The following is a 20,979-nucleotide window of genomic DNA, read 5'->3' as shown; positions in this document are numbered from 1 at the left end:
TGTAGACCACAAACAGCAAGGGACCTGGTTAGCGATCAAAGGTGTGGGGATGGGGTGGCAGGGGGAAGAGTAATATCGTGGCCAGCATGTTTTCATCTCTGAATGACTTTTGTTGTTCACATCATGTTCTTGTTACTGACGCCTATAAGGTGCCATCAGCACATAAATTTGTATGACCTTACATTAAAAATTTTTTGATGCTGTCAGAGGGTTGACGCTCCTGGAACCATATTGCTTAAAAAGGTTTCTTTTCCCAAAAATGTAAAGCAAACTTCTGCACAGCCTGTTGGAGCATAAGCCCTTTTTGTTCACAATCAACAGCAATTGGAACAGAACTTTTTTTTTAATGTCTATATTACAGTATAATATTGTAGTACATTTTCAAACTTTGTAGCTTGGTGGCACAGCACAGGTACTGGATCAAATGTAAAATAGCCAGCATATGGCTGTACCTCTGGGAAGAGTTACGTCGAGTCTACAGCACAGAAACAGGTCATTTGGCCCAACTGGTCTATGCCAAGGTTTATGCTCCACATGAGCTTCCTCCCACCCCTCATCATCTAACCCTATCAGCATATCCTTCTATTTCTTTCTCCCTCTTGCTTATCTAGCTTCCCCTTAAATGCATCTATGTTATTCGCCTCAACTACACCTCGTGATCGCGCGTTCCACTTTCTAACCACACTTTGGGAACAGAAATTTCTCCTGAATTTCTTATTGGATTTATTAGTGACTATCTTATATTTATGACCTTTCGCTTTGGACTCCGCCACAAGTGGAAATGTTTTCTCTGTGTACAATATCAAATCCTTTCAAAATCCTAAAGACCGCTATCAGGTAACCCCTTGGCCTTCTCTTTTCTACTCCAAGGGTGGTCTAACCAAGGTTCTATACAAGTTTAACATAACTTTTCTGCTTTTCAATTCTATCCCTCTAGAAATGAACCCCAATGCATTGTTTGCTTTCCTCATGGCCTTATTAACCTGCATCACTACTTTTAGTGATGTGTGTGTCTGTACCCCTAGATCTCTTAGCGCCTCTACCCCATTTAGATTCTTACTTTCCAAGGAGTATGTGGCCTGCTTATTCTTCCTACCAAAATGCACCACCTCACACTTGCGTGTATTGAAGTTCATTTGCCAATTACATGCCCACTCTGCAAGTTTATTAATGTCTTCCTGTAGTTTGTCGCATTCCTCCTCTGTATTAACTACACTCCCCAATTTGGTGTCATCCATAAATTTTGAAATTATACTTCCGATTCCCGAGTCCAAATCGTTAATGTAAATTCTGAACAACAGTGGTCCCAGCACTGATTCTTGTGAAACACCACTTCCCAACTTTTGCCAGTCCCAGTAGCTACCCTTTCAATTCAATTCAATTTTATTTGTCATATATGCAGCAGACGTGTGTACTGCACAATGAAATGTTGATTAAAATGTTGATTAACCCTTAACCCCTGCTCTATGTTTTCTGTTTTTTAGCCAGCTTGCTATCCATTCTATTACTTGTCCCCTGACTCCACATGCTTTGTCCTTAGTCATGAGTCTTCTATGCAGTACCTTATTGGGAACAGTAGCATAGTGGTTATGGTACTGGACTAGTAATCCAAGTAGGCCTGGGCTAATGATCCCTGAGATGTGAGTTCAAATCCCACCATGGCAACAAATAAATCTGGAATAAAAAGCTAGTATCAGTATTAGTAACCATGAAACTACTGGATTGTTGTAAAACCTATCTGGTTTGCTAATGTTCCTTAGGGAAGGAAATCTGCCATCCTTACCCAGCTTATATGTGACTCCAGACCTACAGCAATGTGGTTGACTCTGAAATGGCCTAGCAAGCCACTCAAGGGCAGTTAGGGATGGGCAATAAATGCTGGCCTTGCCAGTGATGCCCACATCCTGTGAACGAATAAAAAAAATTGAAAATCCAGATATATTACATCTCTTGACTATTCTTTGTTATTTCTTCAAAATATTCTTAAGGTTGGTCAAGCATGACCTTCCCTTTTGAAATCTCTTATATTTTCGGTTACTAGATGTTTTTCTATTACATCTTTGAGTAAAGATTCCATTATCCTTCCTGCTACTGACATAAAGCTAACTAGTCTATAGTTCCATCTCCTTTTTTAAATATAGGAATAACATTAGTTGTTCGTCAGTCCTCTGGCTCTATTCCCTTTTCTAATGAATTTATATATATATATATGTAATAGTGCCTCTGCTATCTCTCCCCTAACTACTTTTAATATGCGCTGATGTAATCCATCCAGACCAGGGGTTTTATCCTCTCTAAGTCTGATTAGTTAATAAATGATCTCCCCCCTTTCTATCTTAAATATTGTTATACCCTTTTTGATTTCTTCTTTTAATAGCATGTCCACCTTGTTAGTCTCCCTGGTAAATACCGAGGTAAAGTAACTATTCAATATTTCCTCCATTTCACTGTCAGTACCTGTGAGTTTATCTTATGTATTCCTTAATGTCCCTATCCCTATCCTGATTTTTCTTTTGGTATTTATGTGTCTGTAGAATGTTTTACTGTATCTTTTTATATTCCTTGATAATTTAATTTTGTAGTTTCTCTTTGCTTTCCTAATTTTTTTTTTACATCTTCCTAACCTCTTCATATTCCCTTTTGTCATCCTCTCCTTTGTCTATGTACTTGTTGTTGTATGCCTTTTTCTTTAGTTTCAATTTTGACCTTATCTCTTTATATCTCTTTATTCATCCATGACATTTCATTATTGGCTAGTTTTTTTTTAGTGGAATATATTTCTCCTGAACTCTCTTGATCACCGTTTTAAATATTTTCCTCTGCTATTCTGACTCTTTTTAAAAATTCTCATTGCCTCAAAATTTGCTTTATCCAATCTATTACTTTGGTCTTTGTCTTACTTATATCTTTCTCAATCAATATTTTAAACTTTATTATATTGTGATCTCTATTGCCTAGATGTTCACTACCCTTATTTCTCTTATCTGATCTGGTTCATTTCCCATTACTAGATCCAGCAGTGATTGCTCTCTTTTTGGGCTTCTTGCATACTGGGTAAGAAAGGCGTCCTGAACACACTGTAAAACCTCAATTTTCCCTTCCCCTTTACTACCTCTTCTTGCCAGTTTATTTGGAGGTAGTTGAAATCTTCTATTATCATTCAACATCTTTTACTCATTTTGTAAATTTACTTACATATTTCTTCATCCACTTCTCTTCCAATATTAGGTGATCTGTAGAATATCTCTATTAACAAAATCAATCAATATGGATTCTATTTATATCTTAATGTTAGTTATGTTTTTTACTACTAACTATAGTATTACTACCTTTTTTCTACTGCCATTATATTGGGCCTGAATTTGTGGTCAGAGGCTTCCCATGGGCAGATGCCTCCGAACCGTAATAAAACTACAAACCTACCTGATGGTCCTGGATCCACGGAGACTCGCGCTCCTGGGCCTCTACACGTATCCCAGGGGTGCATGTGGTTCACATGTGTCCCTGGGATCCTATAGGCTGGCCCAACCAATAGAAAGGGGATTCCCATTCTGCTTATGGAGATTCATTTACATACGAAATTCCCATAAGCTTAATAGGAATCACTCAAAAAATACATTTTAACAAAACTGAAATAAAAAAAATCATTACAGGTTTAAAATTAATTAAAATACAATTTAAAACAGCATTTAAAACAAATATGTAATTTTTTGAAAAATAAATTTAAAGATTTTTCAACGGGCCAAAAATAAAACAGACTTACTTTGCAGGTTTTTGAATGTTAAAATTATGTTTTAATATTTATTTTCACCCTTATGCTGGTAAAAGAAGGCCTTAAGCCTACTTTTACCAGGCGTAAGAGTTTCATGGGTATTCGTTGGGCAAATAGCCCAACTCTCAACCAGCGAATGTCCATTTCCCGGGGATGCGCATTCAGAAACCCGGAACTTGCAGGACACGGCCACATACGCACCACGTACGCTGACATAGGCCCCGGAAAATCTGGGCCATTATCTCTAATTAGTACAGCTACTCCATCCCACCCTTCTTCCTTCCCTATCCTTACTAAATACATTATATTCTGCAATATTTAACTGCCAGTCCTGTTCTTTATTAAGCCATGTTTCAGTTAGCCCCACTACACCTGGCTCCTCGCTACAAATTATTGCCTACAGTTCCCCCTTTTCGTTTCAGATGTTGTGCACATTGCTGTACAGGCAATGGATTTGTTTTTATTAATTGTTCCACTCACTTTATTTTTAACAGTCATATAAATATCTGTTCCTTGGCCATTTATGTTACCTTTATTCTTTACCTTGGTCTTACTTTTACTCTCATCTCCTATTTCTTTAATAGAACTGTAAAAAATTAATCAATGAGTTTGGTGCTCCTTCATCATATAGTTTAAAACAAATGTAGTCTGGTTCTAATTAAGCATTGGTATGTGTGTGCAGAATTTTCTGTCAAAGAAATGGTGAGGCTAATGGTGATCACTGTTATTTATGGTAAATGGTACAGCAAATTCAGGCGAGGGGCGGTAATGCGATTAAACGTGATTATCCAAAAGCTGCTATGCAAGTTACACTGCTACGCTGTTAGCTTCACGAAAACAGCATTTCATCATCTGCCTGACCAATGAATTGCATTGAATAACCTGCAGTTGTTGCATTTGCTCAGTAGTTATGAACTAAACTTGCCACAGATAGTTAAGTCTTGTCATTTCAAGTCTAAGTACCCTTTTAACGTCGCGATAAGCGTTAATTACTGCCAAACAACCTCTATCACGGACAAGTAACTATTACAAGTGTGGCATCTCACTCCTTCAGGTATTAATTGTTGTGGAGTTTTTAAAGATGTCAAATTTTATTTTTTATTTCCTTTCTATCTCTTTCTTTTCTCTCTCTCCTAATCCAATCTTTCTTTCCCTCTCTTTATTTCTCTTCCTGTCCCTGATTTGACATTAAATTCACCCACTCTAATTTACATTTCCTTCTCAGTCCTTGCGCTGTTTATTTCACAGTCCTTAAATCTGATTGGTTAAAGGAGCTACACAGTTGCTTGCCCTGTTCACTCAGGTCCTAGATGCCTGGTTTCCCTCACTGCGACGTTATCAGCTCGCACTTTCAGCAACTTGCCATGCAAAACACTTAAAAATGTAAACATGCAAGGGCAAGTCTAACTAATGGTAAATGCCGTTAGATGCCCTGCCACAGCAAAATCTCGGCCAATACATCTGTGAGCATGTCCAAGATACCAAACCTTACTTCCTGTTGTCCTACTTTTATCACACTTTTGCATCAACTTTTTCTCATTGTAAATTCCTACCATTCCACTTCACCTGAAGATTATACTTGGTCTTGCAGCCCCACACAAACAACATGTAGAACCATTATTGTTTTTGTAGTTGGAAGAGAAATGAATGTAGATCCTGTCATGAAAAAGTTCGGCAAAGCTCTATTCTTTGCGCAATCATGGAATGGTATAAATTGCATTGAAGCACATCATCATATGATTTGCAAATAATGTTGTGATGAGAATGATTCGTGACCTTCCTCTGTCTGCCAGATAAATCTCCCTAATACTTTTACATGAGGATAGTGCTCTTTTTAATTTAAAAAAAAATCAGTTCATCTTTTATGAAGTGAACAAACACATTAGCTATGTTACTGTCACTGGATATATTCATTTGAAAATGTCAAACGTAATTTCACCAATTAGCATGCTGATCACAGCGTACATGGGTACTAAATGTTTTAAAATATCTGGTTTGATAATGTGAAACTTTTATTTGAGTGCAAGATTTCTGTGCTCTCTTTCAGCACAGATTATCATTGTAGATTTCTATATGGTGAAATACTGGAAGTACAAGGAAATATTAGCAGAATATGGCCTGTATTTATTTATTTCCTTTCTTTTCTCTCTCTCTCTCATTCTGTCCTTTTCCCACTACAGTTTTGTAAGTCCCATCTGAAGTGGGAAGGAGGAGTAGTTCCAGGCTTAATAGGATCTTAATAATGGATCTGTGAGAGGTGCACAAGATGGCATGAGTTCACTCAGCCTGAGATTTTGTCCCTACCCCCCACCTCCCTAAAGGGCCTATCTGTTGAATGTAATTTAATATTAACTGAATATTTTGAGGAATACAATGGTATAAATGAAAATTTCTAGTTACAGTACAATAGAATAGACTTGAGATCAGCTCTGAAAGAATTGTGTTTGATCAAATTTTTGGTATAACCCAATCTGTTTTGAACAAGGACTGAACTTATCATTTTTTTCTTGTAAAATTAAATGTAATTTTTGTGAGGGAAGGAGGTGCCTAACCCTCCGCGCTCCTCAGCCAGAATTGCTTTCCCTCCCCTCCAACTTACCTGGACAGGATGAGCTCCGCGATGAAGCCACCAGATTTCACACCTTCTCCGCCCAACAAGCTGCTCCAGAAGTGAAAGCAGCTAGCCAACGGAATGGTTCCATCGGGAGAGCAACGGGCTTGCTCTCCCAGCCTCCCGCCCGATGGAAGCAATCTCTCCCTTGGATAATTTTATATTTAGACTATACCAGGATGTTTTCAACACTATCATTCTGTATACAGATAAAAATTGCTAAAACAACTTTCAAACATTTTTCAATTTAAAATCTCATTGACTGCATTAATATTTTGATGGGATGTATAAAAATGTGCTTTTGTTCACTGTAGGTCAGATGACAACAAGAGTAGCATGTTACCGTGATCTTCGTGCACAGGTAAACCTCCCTTTCTGCAATCCAAGGAGTCGACCAGCCACTGGAGTGATCTCTTGTAATGTACAGGCTTGTCCTGCAAGGTAAAAGCTTAAAGTACTAAAATAATTTACTTACTGAAAATTTAAACAGATTTTTGACTTCCTTTTTAAAGCACTTTAAATAACAGATGGTTACATCCTAAAATTTGCAAGTATTAAGTTTCAGTAAGACCCTTGGGGAGTTGCCACGACAATGCCCTGCCTGTCGGTGTCTGTTGGTGCATGTCATTGACTTTGATGATGACAATAGATATTATAAAACTTGGCATTTTTGTAATTAAAAACATGAGTTTTTTACAATTGGTGAATGCCACTGAATAGCATTTACTGCTAAAATATACTTTTATAATAGACCATTATTATTATGCGGTTAACTTTCCTATTGAAAAGACTGAAAAGAGTTGTTAATGAAAGATTGCAATGTGAAAATATCTCATTTTACTGCATGAATGAAATTGGGTGACATGTGGCATTATCGTACGTCCAATTGCCTATCAAATGCTATATTAGCATTTGGAGCATTGGGTGGGGGAAGGAAATACTATTGAAATGCATTAATCACATTGTTATGAGCTCATTTTAAGTACACACACTGTGTGGTTGCATGCTTTAATTCCTCTCACAGTCCTCCCTGTCGTCTAATGGTAGTCCAATTTGTTTCCTAAATGTTTAATACATTGTACAATTATGCAAGTACAGAGTACATAGATACATTATGGTAATGTCACAAATACATTTGAAAAAACAACTCATTTAACAAAGGAGCAATGCTTCACATTTTAGATTATAAGGTAAGTGGTATGCCATGCCAAAACTAGTGAAGACTAGCTCTTGGCATCAATTATTCATTAGTATTCAATACTGTGATTTTCAGTAACTATCTAACTTAAGGAAAGGCGATTCAGTAGCATTACAAATTCAGGTGCATACACATTGCTAACCAGTGACTAATCTTGATACCTTTTTTCCTCCTCCAAGTATGGACTTCCATTGTTCAGATTATTCATTCGTATTTTAAAGAGAACAATTAATTTTATTCTTAGGTTCCTTTGGTACCCTTGTAAACAAATGCTTCCTCTACTTTTTTGTTAAACCAAGAAATTACAAAGTTATGTTCTTTTCCTTCTACAGTCATAATAGCTGTAGTAAGTACATAGAAATGTGATTTCTCTGTTCCAGCTTTCAAATACACAGGCATTTAAGCTGGACGTACTTTTGACAATCTAGTGAAAGTTTTTGCTGATATGCATTTTTTTATCATTTGTATTTTTTGATAAATTTTCTTGCACTTATTAAAAAAAATACTAGTGAATGGGTCACCTACTTTGACTTTTGTCACAGTATCAATGTGGAGCACTCCAAGGTCAAGTACAGAATGGCAATGTGACTTACTGCCATCTTTTGTAGAGCACTGCATTTTTCCTATTACCAATCCAACCAACCTCGTTGCCTCTGAATTAGGACACCGGATAAACAAGATGCCCACTTTATAAGGACAACTTGCTTGGAATCGATTTCCCTTACTTTGTTCTTAATAGCCATTCTGCTGGCTCAACAGAATGGCCAGATTCCATCTGTCCTCTTTGGTAACGCAACTGCTGAGCCTTGTTAAGATTTTGTGATTTTGCAGCTCTGCATTCCAGGTTAAGCAACTGTGTCTCACAGCTGACTGAAATGCTTTTTGGCTCAGGAGATTGATGAGTAAGAAAGTTTTGCACACTGAGCAGTTAACTGTGACCTCTATTAGACACGACAAATCCATTTCCACCAAAGCACCTAATAAACTGTTTCTATGTGTACCAGTTCAATTGAATTCAACTGAAGGGTCCATTGCCTTCCTCCCCCCCGCCCCCCCAAAAAAACACTGCGGCCCCAATATTGACGGGGGGGGGGGGGGCGGGGGGACACGGAGTTTTGGTGCATAGTTTTTTTACAGCAGGATCCCCTCCTGAAAGTCAATTTGATTGATGGGCTTGGGTTTCAATTGGGCGGGAAGCACTTCTGAGCAGGCCGCAGCCCCAGGTAAGGAGCTTGCAGCTGCTAGTGAGAGTGTGGATAGGGCAGCACGGTGGCATAGCGGTTAGCACTGTTGCCTCACAGCGCCAGGGACCCGGGTTCAAATCCGGCCTCGGGTGACTGTCTGTGTGGAGTTTGCACATTCTCCCCGTGTTTGCGTGGGTTTCCTCCGGGTGCTCCGGTTTCCTCCCACAGTCCAAAGATGTGCGGGTTAGGTTGATTGGCCATGATAAAAAAAATTGGCCCTTAGTGTTAGGGGGGATTAAATACGTGGGGTTACGGGGATAGGGCTTGGGTGGGATGGCTGTCGGTGTAGGGACCGGGTGCTAGGGTTTGGATGATCAGCCATGACCTCGTTGAATGGCGGAGAAGGCTCGAAGAGCCGAATGGCCTACTCCTGCTCCTATCTTCTATGTTTCTATGTGGCGGGGGGGTTCCAATCCTCAACCCTGGGGCGAGGGGCTCCGATCTCCAACCCGGCTGGTGAGGGTCCGATCCTCAATTCCCCAATCCCGGGGGCAGGGGTCCAATCCCCAATTGGGGTGGTCTTTGTATGTGGGGGGTCCAATCCAAGGGAAGACGGTAAGCTTGAGGGGCTAGGGAAAGCACTCCTGGTCCTCCGGGCCCACAAGCAGTGCTGTAAAGGCACTTACCTCCTCCCCGAAGCTGCCCTCTCCTCCTTTTAGCTGCTTGGTTTCCGAAGGCCTGGGAAACCCAGCCGTCCAGGGTTAAACCGACAAAACAAGTTAAATCTGAGGCTCCCAGCCTCATTAAAATATTTAAATGGCCAACCCGCTTCCTGGGAACAGGTTGGCTGCCTGCTCCTTGTCACGCCTCTATTAAACCCAGAAGTGAGGGGGTTGGGTTTGAGATTTTTTAAATTTTAACATCTCACCTGACCCCAACCCACCCATTTTGGGGTTAAAATTCACCACTATGTCTGGGTTTACCTTGCTTCTTGTATCCCTGTGTAATGCATGCAGTCTGCTCATTGGTGCCCTTCATTTTCATTTTTTAGATAAAAGTAATTCTGTGGTATGGGGGCAAGCTATTACTTTTATCATTTTTTAAAATCCATTTTGGTAGTTTAATTATGCTCCAGCTGTAGGCACAGCTTTTGTTCAGAGATCCAGAATGTTTGGCAATCCTTGTATCAGTGAATATATGAGTCAGTCAATCTGCAGCTCATCCTCTCAAAAGTTCTCTGGTAACTCTAGGTTTGGCATTAAATTGGCAGAGAGGCCATAAAGATGAGTTTAGGAACTGGAAATTTCACTGGAATTTGGTTCACTGGAAGGGACGAATCTAAGGTTGGGGTAAGGCATGTTGTTGGGGCAAAGTAATGGGAGCATTACTCTGTCTCTACTTAGCCTGGCAGTGCTTATTTTGAAACACATAGGCCGCAAATTTGCTGGTGCTCCGAGGACGGGTTTGGAGGCGGGTCCGCTGTCAAAATAGCAAAGATTGACTGGGTAGGAAACTCGCTGTCAACCCGCCTCCACACAAGTCTCCCAGGTGTCGAGTCTGTCAGCGGAGAACTGACCCGACACCAAGCAACGGGGGATACAATTGAGCTTGTTAAATGGATGGTTAAGAGCCCATTTAAAACTATTTTGAGGCTTCCTTCCAATTTTACGTTCTCCCCCACGGGTTACCCACTGCTCGGGGAACACGCCAGCTCAACCTGGCGTGATTTGAGTCTGCTCTGATGTTTCTGATAAGCTGACTGCTGCAGAAGTGGTGTAAAGGATGCCATGTTGCAGATGGTCAGTTTCAGAGCGCAGAAAATGTTGGTTACTGCATTTGTAATACATATAGAGATTTCTTTAGCTTGCAAGTGTTTAGAGCCAATTATATGTCCAGTGCCACCTCATTGGAACAACCTCTGTCACCATTGAGAGATCGCATCTGTCATCTCACCTGCAGCTGACATCTATTGCAGCTACATCAGTGCCCTGGAAAAAAATCAGACCTTGGTCCTCTGAATCCTTCCATGATCAGCCCCAACACCAACATCACCAGGCACACCATCATCACCAGCAACATCACCAACCTTCTCCGCCATCACATGATGCTGCACAGGACACAGGGCATCAGCTCCAGACAACATTGCTGCCCGAAAGGCCAGCAATGGCATCACCATGGCCAGATTTACTTCACTTGCCGCTGTTAACCCTGGCTGCCACATGATGTGCCAGGTTGACACCACCCCACACCAGCACCGCGAAGCATCCCTTTAATGTCCAAGCCATTCCATGCACACACATCACTATAGGTTGTGGGGGGATTTCTGCCTGAACATTCACTGGAACTCAGTAAGAGACTTCTCAAGGTGCGCTCAGATCTGTCCAATAAGGGACAGTGTTAGAATAATAGATTTCACTGTATGACAACACATTACCAGAAACTTCACATGGACATTGGTTAAACCTCTCAAGTGCCTATCCTTGTGTGTTGTTAGTTGTTATGCTTGCAGTAGGATGAGGGTGAGTGTAAGGGGCGGCTAGTGAAATGGGGAAGTGATAAAGTAGATAGAGAGGGTTGAGTGGAGGTGCAAGCTAAGTTGGTGTGAGTAGGATGGGAAGGCAGAGTGCTGGGGATGTGTTGTGGCACAGCAGGATGAGGTTGAATGTGGCTTTGCAGTAACATTTCGTGATCCACTGAGATAATTGAAAGGTTGGTGCCACTGCAACCAGGGATCCCCGACGACATCCCTGCTTTTGCCTTCCTGTGCAATGTGCAACCAGGGTGCGTTGGTCTCCTGGGGAGGTCTCTTCCACCCTTGGAAGGAACGAGAACCTCCCCGCGTGCTGTGACTCCCTCTATAAGCATATGGAGAGAGTCATTTGAGAGCCTGGGTGCAAGCGTCCACCTTTGTGGCACCTCAATGCTGTCAAACACTGACAGAACAACTGTCAAACTCAATGTGGCTGTGGTCCCTTTAAGGAAACTGGCTGATGACATGTCATCAAATGACATCATCAGACCCGCTTCCTGTTAATTGGCCAGGAAGCCCGTAGGGCAGGCTTAACGAGGCCAATCAAGGGAAAATCCCTTTGACAGAGCAGCTGCAGCCAGGATCGTGACTGGAACCCGGAAACCAGCTGTCCTGACACCGATGATAAAATCACGACCATAGAGTTCAGTATACAGTTATAGTTGCTTTATTTAAGATATATCTCTCACAGCATTGTCCATGAGGCTGAGGAGCAAGTGTGAAGATGGTACAAGGTAAGGCTGAGAGCAACTCTTAGCCAAGGACCAGACTCCATATGCAAGCATAGGAAGTGAATGACAGGTTAGGGTTGAAGCATTACTGGTGGTGGCAATGTTGGGAGCAGGTTATAGAGGAAAGTTACTACTTACATTATATTCTATATTTGCTGGGCTGGCTCTACAGACTGAAGTGGAGAACTCTCCTGTCAGCTGAAATTGAGATGCTTTTTCTTTTTCTAATTGGTTATTTTTCACAGTGGAAATGCCGATTATAAGAAGATACTGAATCAATCAGAAAGCTTAAACACGAGCTTTGGGGTTTTTAACGCTAACTGCCCAGCAGACACTGGGAGGGTGGGCAGTTAAAAACAAGCTGGTTACTTAACCACTTAAAGTAGGTGGGAGCCTTATAAATCTTTGCAAACCAGGGTCCGATTACATCAGTATGATCCCGATGTAGGTTTAACCAGGACCTGAGCCATGCTGATTTCCGCTAACAGAAGCAGATCTACAGCTGGCTTGCAGAAACGAGAGGCCCTTCAGCAAAGTCTAAAACTTTCCTTTGTGGAGCCAGGAGAAGCAGGAGTGATCCTCCAGGCCCCGCAAGGAAAATTGCAGCCTTCCTAACATGACTTTTACCCACCCGGCCCCCAACAACCCTCCCATTCCCTCTTGCGAGACCCTCCTTTAAACCACTCCCTTTTTATAGAAATCTTTAGGGAATCACATCAGGTGCAGTGAGGTTAGTCATTCAGATATAATTTTAAGAATGGGAAAGTTGGAATAGCAAAGAAATAAACATTGAACTTCAAATTAAGTTTTTTTTAAATTCATGTTATGCGATGTGGGCGTCACTGGCAAGGCCAGCATTTATTGCCCATCCCTAATTGCCCTTGAGAAGGTGGTAATCAGTTGTCTTCTTGAACTGCTGCAGTCCGTCTGGTGAAGGTACTCCCACAGTGCTGTTAGGTAGGGACATCCAGGATTTTGACCCAGCGACGATGAAGAATCGGCGATATACTTCTAAGTCAGAATGGTGTGTGACTTGGAGGGGAACTTGGAGGTGGTGGTGTTCCCATGCGCCTGCTGCCCTTGTCCTTCTAGGTGGAAGAGGTCGCAGGTTTGGGAGGTGCTGCTGAAGAAGCCTTGGCGAGTTGCTGCAGTGCATCTTGTAGATGGTACACACTGCAGCCACAGTACGCCAGTGGCGGAGGGAGTGAATGTTTAAGGTGGTGGATGGGGTGTCAATCAAGCGGACTGCTTTGTCCTGGATGGTGTCGGGCTTCTTGAGTGTTGTTGGAGCTGCACTCATCCAGGCAAGTGGACAGTATTCCATCAAACTCCTTACTTGTGCCTTGTAGATGGTGGAAAGGATTTGGGGAGTCAGGAGGTGAGACACTCGCCTCTGACCTGCTCTTGTTGCCACAGTATTTATGTGGCTGGTCCAGTTAAGTTTCTGGTCAATGGCGACCCCCAGGATGTTGATGGTGGGGGATTCGGTGATGGTAATGCCTTTGCATGTCAAGGGGCGGTAGACTCTCGCTTGTTGGAGATAGACATTGCCTGGCACTTCTGTGGCGCGAATGTTACCTGCCACTTATCAGGTTTTTTTGTTGCATGCGGGCATGGACTGCTTCATTATCTGAGGAGTTGTGAATGGCGCTGAACACTGTGCAGTCATCAGCAAACATCCCCATTTCTGACCTTATGGTGGAGGGCAGGTCATTGATCTAGCAGCTGAAGATGGTTGGGCCTAGGACACTGCCCTGAGGAACTCCTGGGGCTGTGATGATTAACCTTCAACCACCACAACCATCTCCCTTTGTGCTCCGTATGACTCCAGCCAGTGGAGAGTTTCCCCCCCTCCGATTCCCATTGACTTCAGTTTTACTAGAGCTCCTTGATGCCACATTCAGTCAACTGCTGCCTTGATGTCAAGGGCAGTCACTCTCACCTCACGTCTAGAATTCAGCTCCTTTTTCCATGTTTGGACCAAGGCTGTAATGAGGTCGGGAGTCGAGTGGTCTTGGCGTAACTCAAACTGGGCATCAGTGACCAGGTTATTGGTGAGTAAGTGCCACTTGATAGCACTGTTGATGACACCTTCCATCACTTTGCTGATGATTGAGAGTAGACTAATGGGGTGGTAATTGGCCGGATTGGATTTTTCCTGCTTTTTGTGGACAGGACACATCTGGGCAGTTTTCCACATTGTCGGATAGATGCCAGTGTTGTAGCTGTACTGGAACAGCTTGGCTCGAGGCACGGCTAGTTCTGGAGCACAAGTCTTCAGCATGACAGCTTGGATGTTGTCGGGGCCCATAGCCTTTGCTGTATCCAATGCGCTCAGCCGTTTCTTGATATCACGTGGAGTGAATCAAATTGGCTGAAGACTGGCTTCTGTGATGGTGGGGACCTCAGGAGTAGGCCGATATGGATCATCCACTTGGCACTTCTGGCTGAAGATGGTTGCAAACGCTTCAGCCTTGTCTTTTGCACTCACCTACTGGGCACCACCATCATTGAGGATGGGGATATTCATGGAGCCTCCTCCTCCCGTCAGTTGTTTAATGGTCCACCACCATTCTCGACTGGATGTGGCAGGACTGCAGAGCTTTGATCTGATCCGTTGATTGTGGGATCGCTTAGCCCTTTCCATAGCCTGCTGCTTCTGCTTTTCAGCATGCATGTAGTTCTGTGTTGCAGCTTCCCCAGGTTGGCACCTCATTTTTAGGTACGCCTGGTGCTGCTCCTGGCATGCTCTTCTACACTCCTTATTGAGCCAGATTTGGTCCCCTGGCTTGATGGTAATGGTAGAGTGAGGGATATGCTGGGCCATGAGGTTACAGATTGTGGTGGAATATAATTCTGCTGCTGATGGCCCACAGCACCTCATGGATGCCCAGTTTTGAGCTGCTAGACCTGTTCTGAATCTATCCCATTTAGCACGGTGGTAGTGCCACACAACTCGATGGAGGGTGTACTCAGTGTGAAGACAAGTCTTTGTCTCCACAAGGACTGTGCGGTGGTCACTGCTACAATTATTGTCATGGACAGATCCATCTGCGGCAGGTAGTTTGGTGAGGACGAGGTCAAGTTGGTTTTTCCCTTGTGTTGTTCTCTCACCACCTGTCGCAGGCCCAGACTGGCAGTTATGTCCTTCAGGACTCAGACAGCTCAGTCAGTAGTGGTGTTACCGAGCCACTTTTGGTGATGGACATTGAAAACCCCCACCCAGAGTACATTCTGTGCCCTTGATACTCTCCGTGCTTCTTCAAAGTGGTATTCAACATGGAGGAGTACTGATTCATCAGCTTAGGGAGGGCGGTAGGTGGTAATCAGCAGGAGGATTCCTTGGCCATGCTTGACCTGAAGCCATGAGACATCATGAGGTCCGGAGTCAACTCCTTCCCGACTGTATACCACTGTGCCGCCACCTCTAGTGGGTCTGTCCCGCAGGTTCACGAGATTGATTCCTGGGATGGCGGGACTGTCGTATGAGAAGAGATTGAGTAAACTAGGCCTGTATTCTCTTGAATTCAGAAGAATGAGAGGGGATCTCATTGAAGCATACAAAATTATTACAGGGCTTGATAGGGTGGATGCTGGGAGAATGTTTCCCTTGGCTGGGGAGTCTAGAACCAGGGGCCACAGCCTCAGGATAAAGGGTAGGCCATTCAGGACTGAGATGAGAAGATGCTTCACACAGAGGGTGGTGAATCTTTGGAATTATCCACCCCAGAGGGCTGTGGAGGCTTAGTCATTGAGTATATTCAAAACAGAAGTCGCTAGATTTCTGACTAGTAAGGGCATCAAGGGATATGGCAATAAGGCCGGTGAATGGAATTGAGGCAGAAGATCAGCCATGATCTCATTGACTGGTGGAGCAGGCTCAAAGGGCCGAATTGCCTAAACCTGCTCCTATTTCTTATGTTCTTATGACACGTCATCTGCCGGTTTCCTTAAAGGGACCATGCACAATTTTACTTTGACAGTTGATTTCTCAGTGTTTAACAGCATATGACACATAAAAACAGACTGTAAAAACTTTTATAGGTATGTAAAAAGGAAAAGATTAGCAAAAGTAAATGTGGGTCCCTTATAGGCTGAGACAGGAGAAATTATAATAGGGAATAAGGAAATGGCAGAGAAATTAAACAAATACCTTGGCCGCGATTTTGCCAGCGCTGAGAGAGGCGGGTCAGAGGTTAAAGTCCTATTGATTGACGGCGGGTCCCGAACCCGCCGTCAACCCGCCTCCAAACAGCTTTCCCAAGTATCGAGTCCCCGATTTGTGAATGGACCCGACACCTAGCGGCGTGAAATGGATTAAAGGCAATTACCTGCCTATTAACAGGTACTTGTCAGTAGTTTTCAGCCTGTTTTTCGATTTTCCCACTTCTGGGTCGGGTTTCCTGACGTCCGGACACCACGCCAGGTAAGTGTGGCATGTTGTGAGTCTGGTGTAATGTTTGTGAAAAGATGACAGCTGCAGAAGTAGTGTGAAGGATGCAATGTTGCACATGGTGAGTTTCAGAGCTAAGAAAATGTTGGTTACTGCATTTTTAAAACATATACAGATTTCTTTAGCTTACAAGTTTTTAAATCCAACTATATGTCCAGTGTCACCTCATTGGGAGAACCTCTCTCACCAGTGACAGATTGGTTCTGTCATCTCACCTGCAGCTGTCATCTATTCCAGCATTGAGGTGCTGAAAACACTGGCAATCACTGCACAAAGGTGAACTCTTGCACCCAGGCTCTCCATGACTCTTGCTAGTTTACTCTCATATTCTAATTTCCCTCTCTTTATCAATTTCTTGGTTCTCTTTTGCTGAATTCTAAAATCCTCCCTGTGATAAATCCAGAAAGTGGAACAAGGAACTCAAAGAGGCTAGATGTTAGAATTAACACGATTACTTTATTAACAACTGGGAAACACATTTACAGACAGCCTGCATCAGCATCCTGGCATTCCACCTTGTGCTGACCTAAACAGGAAGCAAACCTCTGACCTTAGTAGCAGCATTGGCTACAGCACCACCTGGTGGATAACCTTAATCATAACATCCCAGATTACTATATCCCTCCCCCCTTAAGATTTCAGTATGAATTTCTTAACAAACAACCATTCCTGAGGGTCACATAAGGAGTCTCCATTCATGTTCCATACTTGACAAATCTAACAGTTCAGTATCAATCTCTCTGGTGGCTTGCGAGGCCTTTGTGAACGTCTAACAGTAAAGTCCCTGCTTGTTTGTGGTGAACCACCAGCTGCTCCTGAGCAGTGCTCAGAGTATCTGACTCTGCAACAATGGTTTTCTCTTGACGGATAGGTTCCTGTGGAATTATCTCTGTCCCTGGTGGTGGCACCACAGATGCACTTGGATAACTGGGGGCAACCCTGTCTTCAGTCATTGCATCTGGAACCTTCATTTCAATTTCCCCTTGTCTGGGAAGTATCTGATCTACATGTCTGCGTACTACCCTACCATCTCCCAACATGACCTTGTATGATACTGGACCTGTCATTGAGTCTATGAAGCCAGGAATCCACTTTGGTCCATAACTGAAATTCCTGGTAAGGGTCGCATCTCCTTCTCCAAAACTTCGGTTCTTTGTTCTTTTGTCATGGTTCTCTTTTTGTTTGTTTTGTCTGTTTTCCATTTTCCTTTTTAGGTCTGGGTGGACAAGGTCAAGAGTGGAGCGCAGCCTACGACCTAATAACATCTCAGCAGGAGAGAGTCCTGTGGTGGATTGAGGTGTTACTCTGTAGCTGAACAGAACCCGTGACACTTTGGCTGCCAAACTCCCTTCTGCACTTTTTTTCATCATCTCCTTGAATGTTTGTACGGCTCTCTCCGCGAGTCCATTCGAGGACGGATGATATGGTCACCTGCACTATGCCATTTTTTCCTCAGGAATTCTTTTGTCTCTGTACTCACAAAACAAGTGGCATTGTCACTCACCACGATCTCCGGTAGCCCTTGATTACTGAAGCTCTGACGCAGTTGGTGCCTTCCGGTGTTCCAGACAAGTGCTGCATGTCTTGACTAGATTTTCTATCTCCTCATCTAGCTTTGGCCACCACAAGTAACTCCTAGCCAAGGCTTTCATACGCAAGACCCCAGGATGACACTGATGTAGTTGCTCTAGGAAAGACTGTCGTGCTGGCTGTGGAATAATCACTCATGCTCACCACAACACACAACCATCCTGCACACTCAGCTCTGTTTTCCTGACACTGTAGGGTGTGAAGTCAGCCCCTTCCGGATGCTGTGGCCATCCCCTCACCACATATTCTCGAACTCTAGACAGTACTGGATCTTTACCTGTCCATGTTCTTACTTGCTCTGCAGTCACAAGTGCCGTGTCAGTGCCCTCCAACATCAAAACTCTGTCCTCTGGAGCTGCACGGATAGGTGTGCCTGGCAGTGGAAGACGGCTCAAGGCATCTGCGTTCCCATGGTACTTGCCTGCCTTGTAGACGATGACCTACTCATATGCCCTCAACGTCACTGCCCACCTCTAGATCCGGGGTGACACCATCTGTGGAACTGCTTTCATTTCGTTGAAAAGAGAGAGAAGAGGTTTATGATCAGTGCATATGGTGAACTTCCTGCCATATATGTACTTGTGGAATCTCTGTAACCCAAACATTACTGCTAACCGCTCTTTGTCTAACTTGGAATAGTTTTTTTCCGCTGGTTTTAGAGTTCGGGACATAAACCCTATTGGTCTTTCAGTTCCATCTTCCATGCAGTGTGAAAGAACTGCCCCCACCCCGTAAGGTGAAGCGTCACAAGAGAGAATTATGTCTTTCTCTGCATTGTAGTGAACCAGCACATCCGACGACAGCATCAGTTTCTTGGACTTCAAATGAAACCCCCTGCTCCTCTCCCCACTGCCACTGTGTCTCCTTGCGCAGTAGTTTGTGAAGAGGTGCTAACACAGTTGACAAGTTTGGTAAAAACCTGTTATTATAGTTCAGCAGTCCCAGGTAAGCTTTTAACTCAGCCACATTTGTAGGAGCAGGGGCGTCCTGCAGTGCTTGTACCTTCTCCTTGAGTGGATGGAGCCCGGTGGCGTCCACTGTGTGTCCCAGGAACACTGCCTCATTCCCCAGGAAAGTGCACTTACTCCTCTTGAGCCGGAACCCTGCCCTCTCCAATCTCTGTAGTACCTCTCTCAGAGTGCTCAGATGCTCCTGGTCGGTTCTTCCCGTCACCAGAATGTCATCCAGATAGATGGAAACATGTGGAATCCCTTGCAGTACACCTTTGATTGTCCTCTGGAAGATAGCTGGACTAGATGAGACACCAAACGGTAAGCGGTTATATGTAAACAAGCCCTTGTGTGTATTTATGGTGACATACTTCTTTGATTCGTCATCCAGTGTAATCTGCAAGTAGGCATGACTCATATCCAACTTTGTGAATTTCTTTCCTCCAGCCAGTTTTGCAAAGAGATCCTCTGTTTTGGGAATAGGATACTGCTCTAGTTTGGACACCCGATTGACAGTCAATTTATAGTCTCCACAGAGTCTTACCGAATTGTCCGGTTTTAAAACAGGTACTATGAGAGCTGCCCATTCCGAACATTTCACCGGCTCCAGTATGTTCTCTCTCAGTAGACGGTCAAGCTCAGCCTCTACCTTTGGCTTCATGGCATAAGACACAGGTCGTTGTTTAAAAAACCTTGGCGGTGCCTCCTTGTCTACATAAATCTTAGCTGGGGGGCCATTAAATGTGCCAAGTTCCTCCTTGAACACACTCTCATGTTCACTCAACACTTCTTGCAAAGTCAACTGTTTGCCCACATCTATTTGATGTACTGCTCCCCAGTCTAATTTAAGTTCTTTTATCCAGCCCCGACCTAACAGGTTTGGTCCGGTACCCGATACTATAACTACAGGTAGCTGTTCCACTGTGTCCGTGTTGCACAGTTACCTTAGCTGTACCTAATGTCGCTACTCGTTCACCTGTATATGTTTTAAGATGCAGGGAGCAAGGCTTTAACCCTGGAACTTTTGCACGCTTCCACAATTTTGAGTACTCTGCCTTGTTCATTATGGTCACGCCGCACCCTGTATCCACTTCAAAGTTCACCTCAGAGTCATTTACTGTCAGTTGCAATGTGATACGAGCCACTTTTGGAATGTTCTCTAACATGCTATACATTATGAACATGTCCTCTTCTTCCTCAGCTTCTCCGCTGATGTGGTGTGCTCCATGTTTTTTCACTTCTCTCCCTTGGTTTTGCTGTCCTCCTCCTTTTGGTTTGGATTCCTCCACAGGTGATTTCGCCCTGCAAGCTCGTTTTATGTGTCCTTGTTTCCCACACTTGTAGCACTTTTCCTCCAGAAACTGGCATTCACTCACCAGATGATCGCCCTTGCATCTATAACATGCCTTCACATGCTCACGTTGTGGTTTCTGATGCATGTTCAACTTGTGCACAACAACCTGACCTGCAACTTGCGTAGCATTAGCCCTGTCTGAACCCTGTATTTCTTTTACATCTCGGTTCGTTGTCTATGGCTTGAGCAATTGCCAATGCTTTTTCATAAGTAAGCCCAGTCTCGGATAATAATCTACGCTGCATTCGGTTGTCCATAATTCCGCAAACTAGCCTATCTCGCAGCATTTCCTTCGGGTTGTTCCCATAATTGCAATCCTGTGCTAATTTATGCAACACCGCTATATAGTCCATTACACTCTCTTCCTCTTTCCTGTTCCTTGAATTAAACTTGAACCGCTGTACAATCTCACTAGGCTTAGGGTTGAAATGTTTTAGCAAAGCCACTAATTCAACAAATGATTTGTCTCCAGGCTTTTCAGGACTGAGCAGATTTTTCATCAAACTGTAGGTTTGGCTTCCCACTGAACTAAGCAGAATGGCTTTCCTTCTTCCGGCATCATTTATTTCATTTGCTTCGAAAAAATAACCCAACACTTCACAGTAT

At 43.5% G+C, this 20,979-nt stretch overlaps 1 protein-coding gene across 2 annotated transcripts in view; it reads left to right on the top strand.

Annotated features, from left to right (window-relative positions):
- The window catches only part of adamts16 (ADAM metallopeptidase with thrombospondin type 1 motif, 16), a 398,089-nt gene that overhangs the window by 302,700 nt on the left and 74,410 nt on the right, over positions 1-20,979 (top strand). For both annotated transcript variants that reach the window (XM_085988720.1, XM_085988721.1), the window contains one exon: positions 6,698-6,824. In XM_085988720.1, coding sequence (XP_085844846.1) covers positions 6,698-6,824 — 127 coding nt within the window. The remainder of the gene's footprint in view (positions 1-6,697; positions 6,825-20,979) is intronic.

This window comes from Somniosus microcephalus, chromosome 5 (assembly GCF_052327205.1).
Source record: "Somniosus microcephalus isolate GS21.2 chromosome 5, FLI_Smic_1.0, whole genome shotgun sequence".
NCBI classification, from domain to species: Eukaryota; Metazoa; Chordata; class Chondrichthyes; order Squaliformes; family Somniosidae; genus Somniosus; species Somniosus microcephalus.
The sequence above is the reverse complement of the archived record's forward strand: the minus strand, read 5'-3'. Positions and strand labels throughout refer to the sequence as shown.